The following is a 22,929-nucleotide window of genomic DNA, read 5'->3' on the forward strand; positions in this document are numbered from 1 at the left end:
GATGAATGGGTCGAGTAACAATAAAAGATAGCACACGACTAGTTGTTGAATATATAAGAAATGCAATTTTCTTTGGCAGAACACACGGGTGGCTGATCAACCGGTACCGTGATTTTTAGTATGTTTTATTTTGTGACTGGTGACTTCAAAGAACCACCACAAAAACAACCTAACAGATGGAGGCGGAAGTAGATCAGCAGCCCCTGAATTCTACAGTGTAACATTTCAATGTGGTCTTTTGGCCTTGAATAGAAAACAGATAACAGCGTCAGTTCAAACATTCCAACTATTCCTTTAGGTGAAGTGGTTTTATACGGGCTATATTTAACATACAGTGTTGAAGGGCCCATACCTTACAGTATATCCAGTCTCTTCACTCCCCGGTAAAAGGCAATTGACAGAAATAACTACATGGTAAAAAAAAACTGAGCCAAATTAGAGTATAAGTTAAAAAGAACTGTCGGTTATGTAATATGTTGGATTGATGTAACACTGACCGGCCAAAAAAAAGGTCACAAGCCTGTGGTGGCAGTGCTATGATCTGGGGTTGCTGCAGTTGGTCTGGTCTAGGTTCAGCACGTAGTGCCCAAAGAACGAGGTCAGCTGACTACCTGAATACTGAATGACCAGGTTATTCCATCAATGGCTTTTTTCTTCCCTGATGGCACAGGCATGTTCCAAGATGACAATGCCAGGATCCATCGGGCTCAGATTGTGAAAGAGTGGTTCAGGGAGCATGAGACATAATTTCACACATTGATTGGCCACCACAGAGTCCAGACCTGACCTTGAGAATCTTTCGGATGTGCTGGAGAAGACTTGGCGCTGTGGTCCGAATCTCCCGTCATCAATACAAGATCTTGGCTAAAAATTAATGCCAGAAAAATTAATGCAAGACAGAAATAAATGTTGTGACATTGCAGAAGTTTGTGGAAACGATGCCACAGCGAATCCGTGCCGTAATAAAAGCTAAAGGCGGTCCAACAAATATTAGAGTGTGTGACCTTTTTGGCCAGGCAGTGTATAATAGTCACTTGGTAAAATATATAAATACAAATTGCATTAACAAGAGGCCACAGGGCATTTATTGATTTATTTTGTGCAACAATGGACGAGAACCTGTCACGATGTTACATTCAATTACTTCGGCGAAATCTTAGTTACAGTGGTGACATTGTGTTTAATCGAGAACTACCTCAAGTTTCATCCAACACAACAGGAATGTGATTTCAAGGCATTAAGAGATCTTAAGAAAACCCTGGGGTGTCTTCAGAACACCAGCAGTCCTCTTCTACCTAGAACGTAATGAGGTACAATATGGAAAAGAAAGAAAATAAAGATGGCACACTACAAGACGGCCATATACACTTGCCAGATGTGCAGCAAACTATTCTCATCCTTCCTTATTTGCACTTACCTTCTCTTTCAGCAAATACAGTGGAGTCCATGCAAGGAAAGAGGATACAAGTATTCGTAACCTGGACTAGAAAATTACAAATTCAAGAAGCGTACATGGTCACAGGTCCACTATTTAACTACATGTTTGTTATAGCGCCTGCATACTCAATAAACACATCCAGAGTACTTTCAGACGGACGATATGTGGCTATGTTTACCTGGACAATAACAAGATATCCGATGACTCAGCTCGCCATGTTAACTATATAAAGTTACCAAGAAGTCCAGTAATCACATCAAAGGAAGAAACCACTTGATTGTCTAACATGCATTTTCCATCCACAGCTAAAAATGGTTGGTCCCTCTCTACCCCGTCTGGTTGTACGGTCCGTGTTGGCGTCCTTCGTCCTCCAATCGCAGGACCTTTCTCAGAGACGTACGCATTACCTGAAGAATCCTTAGAAATGTTTGAGGCCGTTTTATTCCCCAAATGTTGATTTTTAGTGGAGAGATAAGATCAAAGTGACAGGGTGGGATTACCTGAGTGTGCAAATAGTTTGAGCGTCAAACAAACGTCTTTTTCTAGCGCGGTCCCTTTTTTAGAACGATCGCTTCTTGGTCCCAAAGCAGAAAGCTGTAAAAAAACAAAGCAGCCGCCTGGGAATGAAGAGGAGCGTTGGATTATCTGGCAGGGGGGATGTGTTTTTTTTACGAGCAGGGGGGGTCCTCGGATGGGGTCAGGGGGCTGCAGGGTGGCACTGTACTCAAGGAGCGGAAGGCGAAGATGGAGGGGTCGTAGGTGTACCTGGGCGGAGGGCGACTGCCCGTCAGGTTCTGTGGACGGAAAGAGACGAAAGGTTATGATTAAGTGATTTTTTGGTTGTGTTAAGATGGTTATGTTGGGATATTAAATGCATTGTTATAGCATAGCTTTTATTTTGAATTATTAAATCGGTATTGGACCGGTCACATACACTTTTGGTGGAAATAACGTCCCGTGGCGCTGCTACTTTCAATAAACCTTTGTTTGTGTTTACCTGATTCCTGTGAGTACGTTTGGTCTTCACAAAAGGGTCTAATTTTTTAAAAACAAGTCCAAACTAAGATGTCCTTTCAGACTAATTGCCCTTGAAACTGTCAACTGGATAATCGGCCACTTGAAGGTGTTGGTAAATAGCACGGATTACCTGCTGTGCTTTACTTGTGGTATTATTTGGATAGTTACTGTTGGAGACAGTTCTGTATGGTTAAAATAGTCAGAAAAAAATTGCTGTTATTGCCAATATAACCTGGTACCAACATCTGTGCTTAACGCAAGATAAAAGATGACTGAGATTCTTATGTGGCCGATTGGTTCGGAAGACGCCAACAAGACATAATTCTCGATGTTTTTTACTCTCAAAGTTTGCTTATTGTTTTACTTGAGTTTTGCTTTTTGAAAAGGCCTACATTCTTTGTCGAAATGTATCCTGAAGCAACTTCATTTTGTTTTGATTGAACACACCAGCCACACAACATTACGCACAAGTCAGACCATAAAACTAAAATCGTCATGTCGATAGTATGCGACTGTGAGAACAGTAACTGAAAACCAAACTAGCAGTGATGGGAAAACAACTGCACCTCCTAAGAACATTTTCACACTGCTATTTTCCGTCCAAACTGCAGGTTCGGTCACATAAATCCCCTCACAGAGCAACCCCCCTACTGAGCAGAACCTCGCTCCTTGTGTTTCTACAAGTCCTCTCTGTATAAAATTAGCCCGGGTAATTTTCCTCCCTGCAGGAAACGGCAGGAAATGACTTTGTTGGATTTGGCAGTGAGGCAGCACTTTCTCCAGAGTCTGGGGAGAGTGTGTGAGAAGGTGGAGTGAGAAAGATTGAGACAGATCCGCTGTAATTACAAGTTGATCCCATGGAAAAACTCGAGTGTGTTTATATTCTTATTGTAAAACCTCCTCTAGAACTATGTAGCTGAGTCATTCAGTGCCCACTGCTACTGTAAAAAGTACTCGGTGACATCAACGCATATGAAATAAGCCCCCATTAACTGCGCATGTGAGCCGAACAGGTGTTGCTATGACTTCAGCCAACATCTTAAGGGATTCAGTGCTGACAACTGAGTCACAGTTACACGGCAACAATTCCCAAAACCACTTAGAGCCGTTTTATCTACCAATGTTTGTATAAAACAGGCGAAAAGTGAAAGGTGGACAAACAAAGCATAGCCCAAGTACATGTTACAGTTGTGGACTGGGTTAATGTGTTAGCCACATGGTAGCTGCGAGTCAGTCCAACTCTAGGGGGGGGGTGTTGTACATCAGAGTTGTCTTGTGGTCACATCTGCAGTTTGCTGGACATACAGGGCCAAGTGGTGTCAAACAAAGTGCAGGGAGGGCCACGGCCTTGTTTACCATACATGGCTTATCTTTAATGCAGGCTAGCTGCTGCCTCAAATTTAGCATGCGGACATGAAAGTAATGGTCTATTCGGGAGAACCTCACTATATCCAACCTTAAAATCCAAAGCGGCTGCTTACCGTATTGACTAAGTGACAGCTGTACTCATACAGAGATTTTTTTAGCACTCTATCCGGGGACATGTTGCTGCAGCTGTATAAGCTAGTTTTGTCTAGTTATCAGCTGATGCTACCAAAGCTAATGTGGCCGATTTACGACTAAAGGAAAGCTCCTTTATATTCATTTAATCCAACTCTCTTCAGGAAAGCAATAAAGTGCCATTCCTGAAAATGTTATTTTAGTCCTTAAACATCTGTTTGTTCTAATGCTTACACCAATAATGCCTTTGCATGCCATCCAAGCCATGCAGTTTACTTCAATCAAAACGGTATGCAGAACCTTTTTTCCTTCAATGTAGTTTTCCCCTCCGCTCTCTGCACCATTTTCCTCCCCTCAATCAATCTTCGCCTCCCTCTCATCCCTTTTCTTAACGCTGGCTGTAATCAGACTCCATCACTCTTGCCTGCTGCAGCCTGGGAAGCTCTCATCACCCTATTCTCCTATTCACCTCCAACCCCTAGAGGGGGGAAGGCCTCCGCAGCAGCAGGGGCAGGCAAAAGCTGAGTTTTCCTACTGTTTCCACATAACCCCCCCCCCCACATCTTAAAACACAAAAACCATCGACCTCTACTCCCATAACAACTCCCATGGTTGAATTGGGTCTGGAAGCCGGGGCCCCATCCAGATCCAGTGTCTCTCGTTTGGATTTTGGCCAGGAAACCCAGGGTCGACAGATAAAAGAGGGAGAGGGAGATAGAAAGAGACTGGTACGGGAGAGAAAAGACAGAAACGGGAGGTGGCATCAAGGGTAAAATCATGTTAACATAAGCTTCCAAATAGCTCAACAATCCAAGGTGCTAACTTTGAGAAAAATGTATAAAGTGGACAGAGAGGGAAAACAACCCCACAGAGGAGGATATCTCCATGTATCAGCGGAGTTAAACAGATAGCAGCCGGCCAGGCTATAAATGGAAAATGACTTCATCTCTGGAAATACACCACAAGGGACCCGACAAACACTCCGCCTCCTCTTCCTCCTCCTTCTCCTCAGCTCCATCTCTCAACGAAGCTCTCTTGTTCGTCCTCAAACACTCAAAAATATCACTTTTTTTGTACCGCTCATCCATACTTCAACATGGAGGAGCCCTAGATGCTGTTACAGTTGGTGTGTGTGTGTGTGTATGTGTACGTACATAATAAGTGAGTGGGATAAGGTTCCGTTGACACTAACCCACGCAACGTGATAATAACGTCACTTTTTCTCACCACACTGTGCATCCTTCTGGAGTGCCCTGCGCAGTGCCAAGTCGCCCAGGCTTGTTCCAGTCGGCTCTACAGCATGCTTCCATTACCCACAGCTAACTGAATCACACCGTTGCAGTTGGTGGAGGATTATTGGGTTTTGGAAAACCGCTTTACAGGAAGTCGGGACACAATCTTCAGGAAAATACCTTTGTGTTTACGAAAGGCACGTTAATGTGCGCTTCTTAAAACTCCTAATGGAAAGCTCCATTATTAAAGGCTGTTGAGATCAAGAGATCAACTTAAAGAAGAAAAGAGTACATTTCCCTCCTGGTTACTTTGTTCTAGGTAGTTAGTAAATGGGATGCGATCAGATATTCAGACATTGCTCTGAGGCCTGGCTTTAGCAGAGCATGGGAACAAACGCTGCTGCCAGATGCTGTCTCAGTATGCAGCTGGATGGACATCAAGGTGCTGGTGACAAAACAGGCCGGGCTGTTAACGGGGCTGAGCTACCTTATCACTGCTGTAATGAACACCCTGATCTGAACTGCCCAGAATGGGTCTGCAGGAAAGGAAAAAGCAGGTGCTGTGTGTTCGCCTTAAGTGCGTCCAAATGCGAAGTATGGCAAAATGCACACACTATGAATACCTGATGGTTCAATCATTCCGGTCAAAAGTTGGATGTGGACAGCTGAGCACTTTTCACCCCCAACAACTGCCATCTTGGCTACTAATGGAAGTTGACGTGATCGAAGTTTCTCCAGTGAAAGGAAGCCAAAGTTCATTTTATTGGGTTAATTGATTTGCTACAATAAAAACAAACAAATAGCAAACAATCACGTTGCTAGCTAACCATCTAGCTAGCTAACCATCTAGCTAGCCAACAGCGGTCTCTTTGGCTGAGGGCACAGCAGCAGTGTGTGACTTGAGACAACAAGACCCTGTCAAAAGTCAGCAAGTTCCAAAGGGAAGTATCCAAAATTGAGACACAATGTGTTGTATATTCAAATAAAAACCACTGGTGTAAATAAACTGGGTTTTTGAACTGACAATACAATGTTTGCATTCTTTTGCCACAAAATACTACAAGAGGGTTTTGTCTGTGTTAAGTAAGATTGCACATTATCCCACTTATCCACGACCAGCTACTAAACAAACTAACGACTCGACTCCCAATATTAATTGAAATAATTGTATTGACTCCAAAATGATCGTATTTCTTCTGCTAAGACAGCTGGAACTGTGACAACAACAACTTTACGGCTCCTTAACAGCGGTCAATAAATCCTTGACAAGCGGCCTGTACTACTGGATTAACAATGTGTCACATGTTCTGAATTGACAAATCAGAATCGAGTATTCAACTAAACCATGTAATAAATAGAAATAAACTCACCCGGATCTTTATGGTCCGCGTTTTCCCCCCGCAATTCTTTTTCAGCAGCATTTTCTGTGGAGAACAAGAACGCACAATGAGCCTAGAAGATCACAGTAAAACCTTTACACTTCGTCTGGTACCAGTTAATACACTTTTGGTACTATGAACACAAAAAGCAACTTTTAATGCAAGTTGTATGTGAATGTTGAATCGGATCAAGCATATTACTGAAAGTCCACCAGTTACTGATGACATTAGAACAGTTAAATTGGACGTGAAAAGAGCTGCATATCTTGGCAGTCAATGAACACGTGAGGCAGATCCAGCTGTCTCACCAAACTAAACAGTCAGTCAATGAAGCTTATGCAACATCCTGTCTCCCACTCCCCTCCATGTCCACGCAGCTCCACTATGCTCCAAAAAAAAGGAGAAACAGTGGGGGAGGATGGACCACACAATCATCGAATTGTCTCCAGTCGGGGAGGTAGCTTCTAAGGGTGGGGGGGGGGGGAGCCCAGGAAAGAATGGAAACATAAAACTCCTGCTGTTGTGATGTGGGAGAGAGCTGGTGTGCACTTGCCCTCCTGCTCACCTCCCGCTAGCTCTTATCTTTTTTTTGTTTTGTCAATGGGAGTACAGTCCATGTGGGTGCAAGCTGCTCTGACATGAATTAAGAGAAACTTTGTTTTCACTTCAGCCTCACAGGAAAAGTTTGTATTTGGATTAACTGACTCTTTTTTGTTCAATCATAAAAATATGATCTCCTTACATGTTTATTTATATGTTTTAGCTAATTTACTACAAACTTTCAATGTGCCATCACTCTCACACACACTCTCACACACACACAGCAAACCGTTTGGATGTGTGTTGTGGTTTTTAAGAAAAAGTAGGTTATCTTTATCATTGTTATGGGGGCGGATTTCACATATGTTGCCTGTATGTGTGGCGGTCGGACATGTATCTCTTATTCTGTCGTCATTTGAATGACTTCATTTACAATTGTTTTATTATTTATTTTGTGGTGTCGAAAACCTGCTCTACAAATAAAGTTGCTTTGGCTGGCTTTATGTGCCCATCTATAGTGAGAGCTACAATATTAACCACTGCTTTTATATGAATCTTTACAGTTGTCTTATATCTTGAAGTCTTATTTATGTCTTATTAAATCAGTTCTCTTTATTTTTTTATCTTCACATCAAAATGCATTGTTGCACAATTCTAATCTTGTTTAGAAAAGAAATGAAATGCCAAGAATAAAACAATTCAACCAGTTCATTTTCACATGAAATTAACTCATGACTAATTGTATTTTAAAAGACCATGTCATGAATGAGAAATGGCTGTAAAATAAAGATACTTCTAAGGTCCTTTAAGACACCAGTGTGTAGTTTAATTATATTTTCTAGAATTGCTCCATTTGTGTGCAGATGTCAGACATGTTTCTCAAAAGCATCTGCTACACAAACTGTTGTTCTTTCATCAGGCAAACAATGGCACCGCCACATCTGAGCAAATGGACATCGATTAACATGCATGAGGGATTATCAGAAAAGGAAACCAGCGGCTGACCCTTCAACTCTGCCCTTGATGAAATAATGAGATAAATAAGTGTGTAACTAGGGCTTTAGGCTAATGCGGGTCAAACTGGAGCTACGTAGCCTTGTTTGCCAACCACTATCCTCAGACAGTCCTGGATCAGTTGTGTCTAAACATTAAGGGAACCACAGTTGGACTTTGAGTTTCTACATCCTCCCAACCAACATTTTAATTAGAAGATATAACTCTGTGTTAGACAAAGGGTAACGGTTTGTATCTTCAAGGTTTATTCAACTTATTGTAGGTCGCTTTGGTTAAAAGCATCAGCTAAATGAAATGTAATCTCCCATACGGTTCCAAATGGATATAATTCAACTAGAGAAAGTATGTGATCTAAAATTACTTTCATTTAAAGGGGCCCTATCGTGCTAATTCAGGTTCATATCTGTATTTTGTGCCTCTACTGGGACATGTCTCCATGCTTTAATGTTCTCAAAGCTCTTTATTTTCTCATACTGCCTGTGCTGCTGCACCTCTTTTCACCCTCTGTCTGAAACCAGAGCCCAGTCTGCTCTGATTGGTTAGCTGGCTGGCTCTGTTGTGATTGGTAGACTACTTGTTGATGTCCCGCCCCTTAGCCATTCGAGTACAATGTGTTGGAGCGCTAGTCAATAGAAGCACAATGTGACATAATGATGTCACTATGTTCAGGAAGTAAAGAAAGTAGTCTAATGGAGGAGTTTCAGGCAGGGGGGGGGGGGGAGTGTATGGGTGAAACTTTGTAATTTTTGCCTATGCAGACCATTTACAAAACAACTACAGGAAAGGAAACCCTCAACAGAATGATAGGGTATCTTTAATATTTGACAATCCATCCTTTCCCTTCCACACGTTAACCCAGAATCCCCCTGGTTCTGACACTTTCTAAAAAACCCACTTCCTTTCTTATGTTTAAACTCCAGAACTGCAAACATGAGTGCAATGACAGGATGAAGGTGTAGAAGTTGAGGTAACATGTGTGGCTGGAAGCCGTCCAGCTAAAGGGTTAATGGGAGACTGGAAGAGTGTCTGCTAGCTACCTCTGCAGGCCTCCTATTGTATCCCTGCAGCACCTCCCATTCCACTTGACTTGAATGTGCACACACTCTCACACATATACAGATACACTGTGGCAACAGACACACACTGATACGGCGACACCCCTCGCAGACGGGAGGATGTGCACATGCAGACAGGATGATAGACGCGTACCCCAGCCCCACGCGCACACACACTCTTCCTCTTTTTTTCCTCTTCACCCCTCTCATTGCTGCCTGCTGTCTCTCATCATCTGTTCTTTCCCTCTGAAAACCCCATGGACATATGGACCCCTGAAACCTGCAGTTTCTATCTCTGCAAACACACACACAAGCACACACACTCTTTCGCATCCACGGTGTGGGCCAACAAGTGTATTGGATTTTAATGATTAGCGGAGCAGCTTCCCCGTGTCTCATTAGCGGTTGTGGTTTTTCTGTTGTGTATTTAATCCTCTCCTTCTGCCTCCACCCCTCCGTCGTTTCCCCTGGCTTGCCAGCCTTTGTGAGAAATGAGGGCGGACATCTGCCGTCCGTGCCTCCCTCTCCTTCATCCCTCTCCAGCCAGACCACCGTGGTGGCGCGCGCCCCGGCTATGGAGAGGGATGACTTTGTTTGCTCGTGCAAGCGTGCACATTTGTGTGGCCATGTGTGCGGAGGCTAGCCGGTTAGTAGTATTAGTAATACTCCATTGTATTTTTGGACCAAATCCTCAGGCTGGCATTAGCTGTTTGGGTCGTTTAGGGAGGGTGGTGTGAGGCTCATCTGCTGTTTGGTTTCAGTGGAATCCATTTATTGTTACAGTCATTTAAATTAAAGGCACCAAAGTATGGCTAAAACTGTAATTCAATGAAAATGGCTTTAAGATTTTAACAAAGGCATCCCATGAGGGTTTTCATTTATTTGGGGTAGAAAATGACATCAGCTACAAGGATGACATCACTATAATACCCAGTAGAGAGCAATGTAACTTTATTTTGTACCGTGCTTTCAAGAATGAATGTTATATTCAAGTCCCAATTATGGTAGTAATAGATTATCCTGTACCCTGAGACTGCCTGATCGTTTGGAAGTAACTATGTACTTTTACTTTGAGTAATTAAGTACAATTTTGAATGTATACTTCTACCCCACTGCAGTTCCAGTGCAATATGTGTACTACTTAAGCCACTTCTTTGACAGTAATGTTGCTTTATGAGGAATTGTTATAAATAACATTACCTGACAGTATATTGGGCTTTTACAAAGAGCTCCAACTGGAATTGGAACAACAACAATAAACCAGTAACATTATGGGGTACCACTTACAGGGTCCATTTTCTGCAAGTATCTTTTGATGAGTCATTTTTCAAATAGCTACTTTGAATAAGTTATTTACAGTGTGGTACTTTTCTAACTTTGTATAAGGGACACCACTGGACTTTCATGTTATTAATATGGTAATAATTTGAGTTTGACGAGTTACATGAAACAAACAATTTAGTGATGGATGTGCTTTGACCCGGTGTTAAATTATGGACCATAATAGCTCAAATGTTCTCAATAAAGCTTATCAAATTCTGTGAAGGATCTTGAGGTAGGTGCTTGTCAAAGAAAAACAAAGTCATGAGGTATCTAACCTGTTGCATTTTCTCCAGATCCAGACTGGGCCTCCCGGGCTCCCCGCCGTAACTATGCCGATACTTCCTGTAAGGTGCTGATTGCTCAAAATGGGTCAAAATGATTGGCCGTGCCACCGGCTGCACCACCTGCAGCTGAAAGCGCATGGGGGGTGGTTTGAGGCTACGTGGTGGACTGGAGCTGAAGAGTACAGGGCTGGGGGAAGCCGCCAGGCAGGCATTGGACTCCACCAGGGGCCGGGCTGAGGCGGCCGGCGACCCGCAGCCGAAGAGGTCCCGCACCTCCTCGTCGCTGGAGGTGCTGCTGTGGTGTTCGCCATGCCGCTGGGGAAGCGCCGACACCCACTTCCTGTTGTCCCCGCAGCTGATCCGCTCGAGCTCTTCCTCGGACGAGTGGCGATCCAGATTGGCATCTAAAAGAAGGCGGAGGCGGCGTAACCGTGCCGGAGAGAGGGGACCCTGGTTGTGCTGCTGGCTGGTGGCCAAGGGGGTGAGGGCGCAGTTTCTCCATCTCTCTAGAGGAGTCGATAAACAGGAAGTGTCAAAGGTAGATACGGGGTTGTAAAAGATAGGAAATGCTCTATAGTTTCCTATATAGTGGTGCAGGACTGACCATTGTTTGTAGACTGACTTGTAAGTTAGCATAATAAACGAATGCTACCAAATGTTCAGGTTTTAGGACTCATTCCTGCACCACTCTATTATGTGTTGCCTTGAACCATGTGATTATAATGAGTGAGAATGATTTAGTGATGGGGAAGACCTTCCTCTACTTACGACAGAAACGTATTCGGTTGACAGAGGGTTCTTACCTCTGTCAATCTGTGCCAGCTCCTGGTTCTCCCCCTCTGAGTCATCACTCTCCCCTCCCTCTCCACTGCCATGGTAAGAAATCTGGGAAATAGGAATGAGTTTATACTGTAGGTCAAATATGCTTCAATTCTGAGCCTTTACATTGGCAAAAGTCTGAAAAAACATTCCAAAATCAACATTTGTTATCAAAGTTACAATGTGGACTAGCATTATATTCAAATAGCAGGAAGCACAATATTTGTTAGAGGCTAAATATGAATTCAACGGGACATATTCGGCTCATTTTCAGGTTGATATTTGTATATTGTGTCTCTACTGCAACATGCTTTATTGTCAAAAAGCTCTTTATTTTGTCTCATACTGCCTGTGCTGCAGCACCCCTTTTCAACCTCTTCCTGAAACTAGCTGGCCAGCTCTTTTGTGATTGGTCAACCGATTAGCGATGTCGGTGGCCAAAAGAAGCGTGAGTGTTGCATAGTGATGTCTATGTTGCAGAAGTTTCAGGCAGTGTTTAACATGTTTCTCGATACACATGGGATTAATGATGAGCACATTATCACTCCCTCTAATATTGTGAAGTCAACCAATCACAATTAGGCATGAATTCCAAATTGTGCAGCCAAAATTTCAACTTAAATAAAGTGAAATCCTTATTTGGAATTCTGTATATTCCCTTGGTTTAGTTGCACTACTTGCATACTTTAAGTCACAAAAGGCAGGAAGAGTTGGGTTACAATTAAGCCAGGGCTATTTTCTTTTCCCACAACCTGAAGCAGTAAGTCTCTTTAAAATCAATCCCTCGTCTGTCTCCAGCAGAAGCAACAATACAGAAACCCTGCAGGCTGCAACGCTAAGAGTTAAGTAATGCGCCTCACACTCAGTAATTACCACTGTGAGGCCTCGCTGAGCAGCTGCCATCTGTGCCTGTGTGTGCGTGTGTGCGCTTTACACACATACATCCACACAAACATACAGTGTCCTCCCTTCTACTCTCTAATACACACACGCACACTCTCACACACTTCCTTTCTTTCTGAGAGAGGGAAAAGGGAGAAAGGAGCCAGGGCCTTAGAGTCCAATAAGAGAAGACAGTATTCAATTCATGTTAAGTGGGAATTCCAATGTGTAATTACAGGCTTTTCACAGTTTAATGGTGAAATACAAATCAGAAGGCTGCATCTCGTAGCTGTTCCTACTTACTTGCATTTTAAATGTCACATTACTTTGTAGAAAAAAGAAATGTAAAAAGTATTGCCTATCTGCAACTCCACTGCACCTCACATATGTTCTAAAATTACTTCAAAATGCCTGCGTAGGATCCATTACAATATATGCAGCTAAATGAAGATATTCATAATATTAAGTACATTTTATGATTTGTAATAAAACATGGCATGACTCACATAAGAATAATTACCAAAATACAAAAAATAATGCTAAAATTGTCAAAAAGTCGTCTCGTACAGTATCGTGGTCGAGCAAAGTGTATAATATAGCAGGAATAGCACATTAAGGATAGTAACCAGTGGTGAAGTGTAATGAAGTACATTTGCTAAAGTACTGTACTTAAGTGCAATTTTAAAGGTAATTATACATGATTATTTTCATTTCATGCTACTTTATACATCTACTCAGTAGCCAATAGTTCACTCTTACTCCATTACCTGTATCTGACAACTACTTCTTTACAGACACATTATTAGCCTATACCAAAAGTAAATCAACTTATCATTTTAGGTTTAGATATTCTGCAACAGTTTACAAAGTCATTTTCCCAGCTGTGATCAACACAGTAATGCATCAATAATCATAATAAAGTAGTACATTCACTTTTGGTACTTTTAGTTTATTTTGATGCCAACTTTTACTTGTTAGAGAGTCTTTTTAAATGTAGTATTGCTAACTCCACGCTTTAATGTTCAAAATGGTCTTTATCTCTCTCATACTGCCTGTGCTGCAGCACCTCTTTTCACCCTCTGTCTGAAACCAGAGCCCAGTCTGCTCTGATTGGTTAGCTGGCCGGCTCTGTTGTGATCCGTCAACTGCTTAGACATGTTCAGCCCCTTACCCTATCATGTACTAGCAGTTGGAGAGCTAGCCAAGAAGGGTGAGTGCTACGTAGTGATGTCACTATGATACGGAACTAAACAAAGAAGTTATGAATGACATAATAATTGTGTCATTGTATAATTCTATTGTATTTTTATTTAACTCATTTAAAACCCCATAAAGCATAACAGGGCCCCTTTAAATAAGCATATAGCCTGATTTCTCAGGGTAAGATCACAGTGTTGTTACTATTTTAACGTATTGCGATAAGGCCAGAGTGCAGACTTCTTGGTTTTAAATTGTAAACGAGCTGTGGGACACATTACAGCGTACAAGACGAAAAACCTTGGCTCTCGAGGAGTCTCCAGCTCGCGTCAGTTTATGAACTCTGTCGGAAAATTACACTGAAGAATAACTGTAGGAAGGAAATGTATTTTGGCAAGTGTCCGGCTCAGGGCTCCAGCTTCAACGTGCACTCCAGTGAGTTATTATTGGGAGGCCTCCATAAAACAGCTGAAATACTGTAAAGAATACTGCTGCAGGACACTGAGGCTGACGTGACGCCAGCAGTGCATAAATCTCATGCCATGCGTTTAGTCTGAGACATTTAACTCTGGGTTCAGGTTTACTGAGATCATCTGGATTATGACTATTTTTCCGTACATATTTAACCTTTTCAAGCTACGCAGCTTTCAGCTCTCTACTTCTTTTGACCCTTGAGTCGGAAGTTCCTCCACAGAGCGATCATTGTCTGTCTAACTGGAGGAAAATAAAAGCTGACTAACGATTTTGGCCTTCTCTCTCCTTAGAGTTTGTTGATGGATCAGGGAACAAGAGAGATGTAGCACATGTGTAGCTCGCTTGGACCGGATTTAGAGGGGTTGAGGCTCTGTCAGAATATGCTGTTCTACCATTATGTACATATTGAAACATACTCACTTTGAAATGCTCACAAGCTTTGTATGCTCTAAGAGTCCCAATAACACACATAGGTTGGATGAATACCCCAAAATATTTCAGCATGGTTTGAAAAATGTATATAGATGTCTTTTGGAGCCACCGCTTACCATGTGGTGCAACCTATTATGACATTTCAAAATATATCAAGTTTTCTGGATTAAATAAAGAAGTGTTTAAGTAATTGTATCTTTAAACAGTATCTGTTTTATGAGATTCACAGGAAAAATACACCCATTAATTTCATTTATGAAGGCACCAACTACATTACTTTACAAAAAACCATGATAACTTTTGCCCAAATCTCTTAATAAGTTCCCAAAAAAAAATCTAAACACTTAATCAATGATAACTTGTAGAAAATGTTAGGTTTTAAGGATATACCACATGACATGTTTTAAGGATACATGCAATTCATCTAGGTGAAAAAGCACTAAATGTTCTTAAATAAAAACATAGGAATTTGTGCGTAAACCTTTTTATATTTGATACAACAAATGTAATAAATGTGTTTTTGGGGATTTAAAAATTGTGTTAAGAGAAACTCTTGATAAGTTGTTAGGGACTGGTCCCCAATAGCATTTTACATGAAACAGGAATGGTTGTTGATAGTGTTATAACTATAATAAAAAGCCCTCACATTTGGTTACAAGTTACAACACAATGCTGCTGCGTCTGTGGTTTTTGCTATGCAATGTTCTGAAGTGAATGTCTTGACTGTAAAGAACAACACCTTTTGTGTGTTTTAGAGCCAGCCATCTGCTGTCAGTGACTTCAGCTCAAAAGAAAAAGGATTCACTTGTATCACTTTAATACTAGGTAACACTTGAGCACACTATCTGACTAAATATGCAAAACAGGTAAGTGTCAACAGTCCGTAAAATACTCAACCATGCAAATCTCGTCTTGGTGTGAAACCCAAAGACTGAACATACTGTACAAATGTGTGTTTGTAACGTGTCACTCTTTATGTTGTTGTACACCCTCAGAGGGAGGGGTCCTGACATTTGATTTCTCACAGTTATCTGATAACAGAATGTTAGGAAATCTTCTTACAATGCACATCTATTCTATGCAGTGTGAGTGTGTGAGAAAGAGGAAAACTCATTTGCATTTGTTTTTCAGTGAACCACATCAGATTATGGTTATTGCATTGGCATAGCAATCTACAACAAACATTACGTTGAGTTCAACTGACGTTCAGTTTATGGTTAGACAAGGTGACAGAGCTTTCCCAACCATTAAACAAGGCGCTATTATTCTAATTTTCCGGTTCATTTTTGTATGTTGTGCCTCTTCTGGGACATGTCTCCATGCTTTAATGTTCAAAAAGCTCTTTATGTTTCTCATACTGCCTGTGCTGCAGCACCTCTTTTCACCCTCTGTCTGAAACCAGAGCCCAGTCAGCTCTGATTGGTTAGTTTGCCAGCTCTATCAACGTCCCGTCTCTTAGTCTATCACTCATGTGTTGGAGAGCTAAGCAATGGAAGTTTGAGTGTTACATAGTGATGTCAGTATGATACGGAACTGAAAAAACAAGTCCAATCTTTATAAATGACATGATAATTGTTTCGTTGTATATCCTAGTGTATTGTTATTTCATTAATGTAGTTTGTATCTGTTTTAGTAATGTTACTCATCATTTTTAAATCTATCTTTTACATTTGTATTGTCTTGCGTGTAGGGCTGCACAAATAATCAGAAACTCGATATGGACTAGTGAAAACTGTATCCCAGAAGGACAATATTTATTAAAGCTGAATATTTTTAAAACACCATTTTAAATGAAGAGTTCGGGAGCTGCAGGGATATTCCGGCCTACACATTTTTTTTTTAACCACAGCAAAATAATTTGAATACAATTTAAGAAATATATTAGGATGCAAAAATGAGAAATCCACAATTTTCGTGAATCCTATCGCAGTGGTAAAATATTAAAAGTAATCGCAGATAGTTATTTTTTCCAAATTGTGCAGCCCTACTTGCACGCATTGTTTTTTCATGGCCTACACTAGCTCTGCACTTTGAACTGTAATAACCTGTGTGAAAGGTGCTAAACAAATAAAGTTTGATTGATTTATTCATTTAATTGATAAAAGAGGAAATAAACTGATGCAAGATATGTACTTGTTACTTCCAGTTACTTTCCTGTTTTTTTCTACCTCCCTTGTAATACCATGGTTAAACCAGGATTGCACCAATCTGACCTGGATATGCTGCCTCTTACTATAATCTCTGCACAGCATCGAGACTGACTTCCCAGAACACTCTGCACCTCAAAAGACAAATACCTATTCTGCAAAAGCACAACACAATGAATAAAGTACAGGCCAGTCACGTGTTTATGCTGCAAGATAAAGGGCTAGGCCTACTTGCAAAAGTGAAAGCACACGATGTATACATGTAGCACAGACACACAATGAAATGTTCACCCGGGACCACACACAGTTACAACCTTCTCCCCACATGATTATTAGTCATTAGGGTCACAATCAAAACGATAGAGCTCCTGCGGTCACGTGACTTTTGGTTGGGAGCCACCATTTTGGCAGTCAACATGACCACCGGTGCCAGTGTTTTCTTACCGAGCGAGTATACTTCTCATTTTAATTCAAGTGAAATTCGGCTTTATAGTACAAAATTAGAGAGATTAAATATAAGCGACCCATATAATTCACCCGGTGTGCTTTTCAAGAGCATAACCTCCTGCTCTGAAGACGATGTACCCGACTTGCGCTACGCAGACATCCACAGCTATCTTGTAAGCTTTCCATCAGTGTACTCAGGAGACTCCCTCAGAGCGTACAAAAGCTTGGAGGCTTACAAATGGTGTCAGTCCGGCTTCGTAAACAACATTCAACTGTGGAGTCTTACATCCAAAAACTTCGGCATCATCACTGCAAGGGTAAGTATTAAATTATTCCAGTTTGATAGGCAGTGTCACGTTAGCATTGTTTGTTTATTAGCTTGGCTAGCTACGGAAGTGTCACGTTAGCATGTTTTTTAGCTTGGATAGCTACTGCAGTGCATCTGTAACTTGCTAGTTTGTATTTTTGATCGTACTCAACCAAAGTGGCTGGCGTTTTTTACCTTTATTTATCTGTTTTGGAATTTCATATAGGTTAATCACTCCCAAAGGCTTAATGAAAGTCAACTAAACCTCCAGTCTCGTTTTATGTCTCCTCTTCTCTGGAGATGGAAGGTAATCGAAAATTGAGGGGATAAAATCCGGACTCAACGGATTATCACTCTTTCTCCCTACAAAATAAGAAGGAATATTTCAACACGGGTTTGTTTACCACTAGCTTGCTACAAGCTAACTTGCTAACTGGCTAGGCTGCGCCAGAGCCACACTTGTTGAGTTAAAAAGGGACATCACAGTGTCCGTTAGCTATAATAACTGGGTGCTACTTCTTAAATTAAACTAATTAAATTTAATTAAACTGACCAGAAACTTTTTGTAGCATTGTACTGTATTCCTTCACCCACCTGATATGAAGTGATCACTGCATAAGCGAAAGCCAACGGCCGGGGGGTCCCATCTTTCAGTCTTTTTCTGAAGGCTCCTGGCTCTTTTAATCGCTCCAATCCACTTCTCCCTCCTCTCCGCGTCTTTAGGAATGCGATAATACGATACACCTTTCTTTTTCCCACGCCTATTTGTGCAACCTGGTGCACAGCAGTTATCCACCATCCTTGACAGTCTGCCAGTGCCTGTCAATTTACTGCCGCGATGACTGCCAAAATGGCTGCCCCTGTCGTATCTCGTCACGTGACCAGCATATATGACATCATCTGCAGGAGCTCTATACCGTGGATCTGGAGATGTTGTAACCTCAACACAAGTTAAAGCTGAATGACCCTCTATGCTGCTTCCACATGTAATGAGTCTCTCTGCTGTAGACTTGCAAATGTAATAGACATACACAACTTTGCATGACAAATATTCCAATTTTGTTTGAGGTTAGGATTCGGTCTGATAGCTGACATGAAAGCAACATGCGCCTGCTTTACAAAAGCGGCACCAAACTGCTTGGAATTTTTTATTCCCACATCCCAATAGTCAACGTTTTCCAAGTTCCACTACTGAAGAACTCAATTTAGAGGCCTGAAAATGAACCAATGTGATCATAAGTTTTTAAATGCATAACTTACCAATGATGCAATGCAACACATGTTGCAACCCTAACTGTTTTAAATACTGTATGCATCAGAGCTGTGGAATACTTTATGTTTTTCTTTTAGGCCTTCATGATATGAGGGAAATATGCAACCACGTTGAATATCGATGATTAACAATTAATAAAGTGTTCAGTTATTGAAACGTCTGAATACAATCAATTGCTTGTTGAAATGATAAAATAAATACAATTCTTTCCAATATTCCATCACGGAAAAAAATATTGAACTGAAAACAAAACACGTTCTGAAAATTTTTTAAAAGTTAGGAAAAAGTGCCGTTTTCTAATCTCTTTCTTACTACTAACTTTTCAATACATTTGAATTAAATCCCTGATTACATTACACATTCTTTTTCAGAAAACATGTGTAAATGTGACATAGAGAAAACATGTCTGTTCTGATAATTGGGCAGATTTATCTAAATGTTAAGATTTCCCAAAATAAAGACCATCAAGTAATATTTGCAGCCCACACTCACATTCAGAGAGTTGTGGCACAGTGAGACTGCATGAGTCAGAAAAAAACTGCTTTTGTGCGTACATGCAAAGACAGACAAAGAGTTGTGTGTTTGTGTGTCAAGAACAGTTGAATGAAATCCTTGTCAGTTCCTTGCATCGCTGAGCAGCTTGCTAAGCTGGATCAATGGCAATGTGACAGCGTACACACACTGCCCAGTTCACACACATCAGCTTTGCACTGTCCTTCCACACTGACATGGCCCCTGTCTCACTCCAGTCCCCCCCTCATGAAAAACACACAACGCAGGGTCAGACACATGGCTGCTTCTCCTTCTCTCACACTCCAGTGGATCTTGCTTATAGTGTAGTAGTAGTCTTGGCTAGTGGGTTAGGTAGTGTAACAGGGCCTTGGAGACCGTTAGCCTCTTTTAAAGTATACTGGCATGGTCATTCACCTCTCAATTATCCAGTTAGCAGACTTAAAACTCGAGCATTATCTGAGTAGCTTGTAGGGCATTGACAGTTTGTGTATTCGTGTTGAACTGTCACAATACGCTGCACGCAGAACACACGATATGAAGACCGATGCACATAATGCAGAACCACATTTTAGAACTCTGGGTTCCACCAGGAAACTTTTACTCATACGCTATTAGCAACATTTACTGAGGTTAGCAAGCGGATTGGCAGGCTAGTAGATTCCAACATGGCAAACACAAGTGTAAGAGCTACAAGACGGGTTCCTGCTAGGACTGGGCCAATCCTCGAAATATTATGGATATATAACCCTAACCCTAAGAAACACAGAAAAAATACTCTAGTTGTAATACACTGGAAGGACCCTTTAAACTCCATTGATTTGAAGTTGACTTGCTCCATTATATTGGTATGCAGTGGTCAAGGACCAAAAAAAGGCCCTTACTAATATTATGTTTTCAGGTTCTCATATTTTGAAACATTGTTCTCTCAGTATCAGGTTTAATAAATCTTATTCGACATGCTATTAGTACTTCAAACTCACATTCCCCATCACACTTTCAGCAGAACGAAGCTCGTCACTGAACAGAGCAGCAAACACAAACAGTAGACCACGGGGATGGCACACTTTCCCCCGTATCCTCAGCCAGGCCTTTGAATGGGCGCACTTTGGCACAAAATGGCTGCCACGAGACAATATAGTTGGTTGACACACAATATTGTTGTGGATGGAGCAAGCTAGTGACCCATGCAGGATACAATTCACTCCTTTGCTCACCAAAAAGAGGCATTATGCAAACTGAGCGGGCCGTAACAATTGCGGAGCACTTCTGGAAAATTGAAGTGGAAAGATGTTGGGACAATTATAGTCCAATAAAAGGGTTTTTACTGAAATATATACTTTTTTTACAGTTCTAAATAAGATGAACCCTTAGATGAAGAACCTAGATTAGTTTAAAAGTCATGCATGTCAGACTTTTAACCGATAATCCTCACAAAAACAATTCTCCGAAACTAGTGACTTTCGTGATTTATTCTTTCAAACAGCCCAAACTAACAGTTTATGAGTCGATGAGTCAATGATCTGTGAGTAGGACGTGTGGGAGAGTTTGTTGACATGCCACATGTTTGCTGATGTGTATGTAGAGCAGTGTGGATCTTCGATTTCTCCTTGTAAACATCTGCCTTGGACTTGGAAGCTATGAAGAGTAAATTCCTTCTAGCATGGTAATGAATGGGTTGAGGTGCTTGGAGGCAGATAATACCTCCAAACAAGACATGCTTGAATATGAGAACACACAGGCCGGCGATTGCCACAGACAGTGTGTTGTCTTTCTCATGCTGTGTGTGAGTGTGACTATGTGAAAGACAAAGTTAGGTAGTGTTAATGAACTCTTTATAACCCCTCAAGCAAGGTTACAATCTGTGAGCACATTATGTTAAGCTGTGTAGTCACTGGCCTACAAATGAACAGGTCACAAGACTTCTTCAGAAACAAGCACACATTTACTCAAGCACTGTACTGGATTACAATTTTGAGATACTAGTTATTTACTTTAGTATCTCAATGGTTTGCTTCTTTGTACTTCTACCCCACTTCAATTCCGATGTATAGTGTACTTTTATTTCACAAAATTTAATTTCTACCTTTAGATACTTTACAGATGTGGATTAATTATGTGAAATATAACCAACTCTTGAATGAGACTTTGGTTACACCAGGAGTAAATTGAAGCTACTCTGCAGTAGGTATACAAAGTCAATCAAACTACCTGGACCTTTACCAGCTTTGATAACACTTTCATGCATCAATAATTATAATCAAATATTATATACATTATTCGAAAATGGACCAAGCATAATGAGTACTTTTACTTTTGGTACATTTTGATGCTCATTCTTTCCTACTTTTACTTGAGTTACATTTTGAATGCAGGATTTGTACTTGTAACACAGTAATACACTCTGGTAGTTGTACTTATTCCACCTTTGACTACAATGTGTATTTGAGTGCAGTACGTAGGCCTACTGACAACTACAGCCATTTAAAGTATGTTACTATAGCGGTAGTATACTAATTGTCAAACTCACCTTCAGCTGGAATGGATGTATCTCGTTGAGGGAATGTCTTCGTAGCTTCTTCGTCAGCGTCTTTAGCATTTTTTACAGAGTAGCGTATGGCTTATCCCCTACTATAACGTTAATAACGACGGTTACTACAACTTCATTAGCTAAAATGAGCGACTTTACACATTTAAAAGAAGGCACGCGAGATTATCACTTGACTGCCAAGCACAAAAAAACAGCAGCGCGAGGAGCTGCACTCTGTAGCCTCAAGTTAGCTCGTGTCGAGAAAAATGATACACCGAAATTCGATAAACTGCGTAGATGTGGCTTGTTTTCAGACGCTGTACGTAGTGTTATTTTCGAGTTCATTGGAGTCTCCGTTGTTGTGGAAAGTACTTTTCTTTTCCTCTGAAAGATGCCCTACTCGCCGTAGCCCTGGCTAACTTCCGGAGCTTAATTCAAAAAATGTTTGGGAAATTAAAAATAAAATATCAACTTGTTGGCATTCAGACACGCACACACGCACACTCTCACACACATACACACAGCCAAATGCACACCAGCTGCACCAACACACGAGTACTCCTCCAGCTTGAGCGTACTGCCCTCTTATTGGCTGTAGTGCTGCGATACGTCATGTTCGCCTCTTGAGGAGGAGGGCTGAGAGTTAAAGCCACATTATCTTATCAGTTTACTTCCTCTTTTCAAACCGGGTTATTCATTTAAATCCAATAAAAGCATGCCTCTCTTCGGCAAACAAATATGTCCAATTTGATAAACCAGCCACTGCTTCTGATAAAGATGTACCAGCAGCCATTATAACCTTACCTACAGTTCATCTTCTTGTAAGGTGTTAGAAGTTGCTGGGAGGTGTTTGTAATACCCCTGCTTGTAGTGAAGTCATCTTAAACCATATAGATACTGACTTTTTCAACAGCAATTTTAAAGACTTGTAATAGAATCACAAACACAGGTCTCGTGGATGAATAGATTGAATGTATTATTATTATTATTATTATTATTATTATTATTATTATTATTATTATTATTATTGTTGTTGTTGTTGTTGTTATTATTATTATTATTATTATTATTATTATTATTATTATTATTATTATTATTATTATATTGTTTGTATAGGTTATAACAAGAT

At 40.9% G+C, this 22,929-nt stretch overlaps 1 protein-coding gene across 1 annotated transcript; it reads right to left on the reverse strand.

Annotated features, from left to right (window-relative positions):
- Positions 1 to 1,057: 1,057 nt before the first annotated feature.
- Positions 1,058 to 22,350, reverse strand: si:dkey-16j16.4 (uncharacterized). The gene is made up of 5 exons (XM_063909644.1): positions 21,801 to 22,350; positions 11,586 to 11,667; positions 10,774 to 11,288; positions 6,558 to 6,611; positions 1,058 to 2,232 (listed from the first exon to the last, which is right to left on the reverse strand). Exons 1-5 carry the CDS (start codon positions 21,867 to 21,869, stop codon positions 2,107 to 2,109), a joined length of 846 nt encoding a protein of 281 aa, XP_063765714.1. The 5' UTR covers positions 21,870 to 22,350; the 3' UTR covers positions 1,058 to 2,106.
- Positions 22,351 to 22,929: the final 579 nt, after the last annotated feature.

The sequence above is a fragment of the Eleginops maclovinus genome, chromosome 19 (assembly GCF_036324505.1).
Source record: "Eleginops maclovinus isolate JMC-PN-2008 ecotype Puerto Natales chromosome 19, JC_Emac_rtc_rv5, whole genome shotgun sequence".
Classification (NCBI taxonomy): Eukaryota; Metazoa; Chordata; class Actinopteri; order Perciformes; family Eleginopidae; genus Eleginops; species Eleginops maclovinus.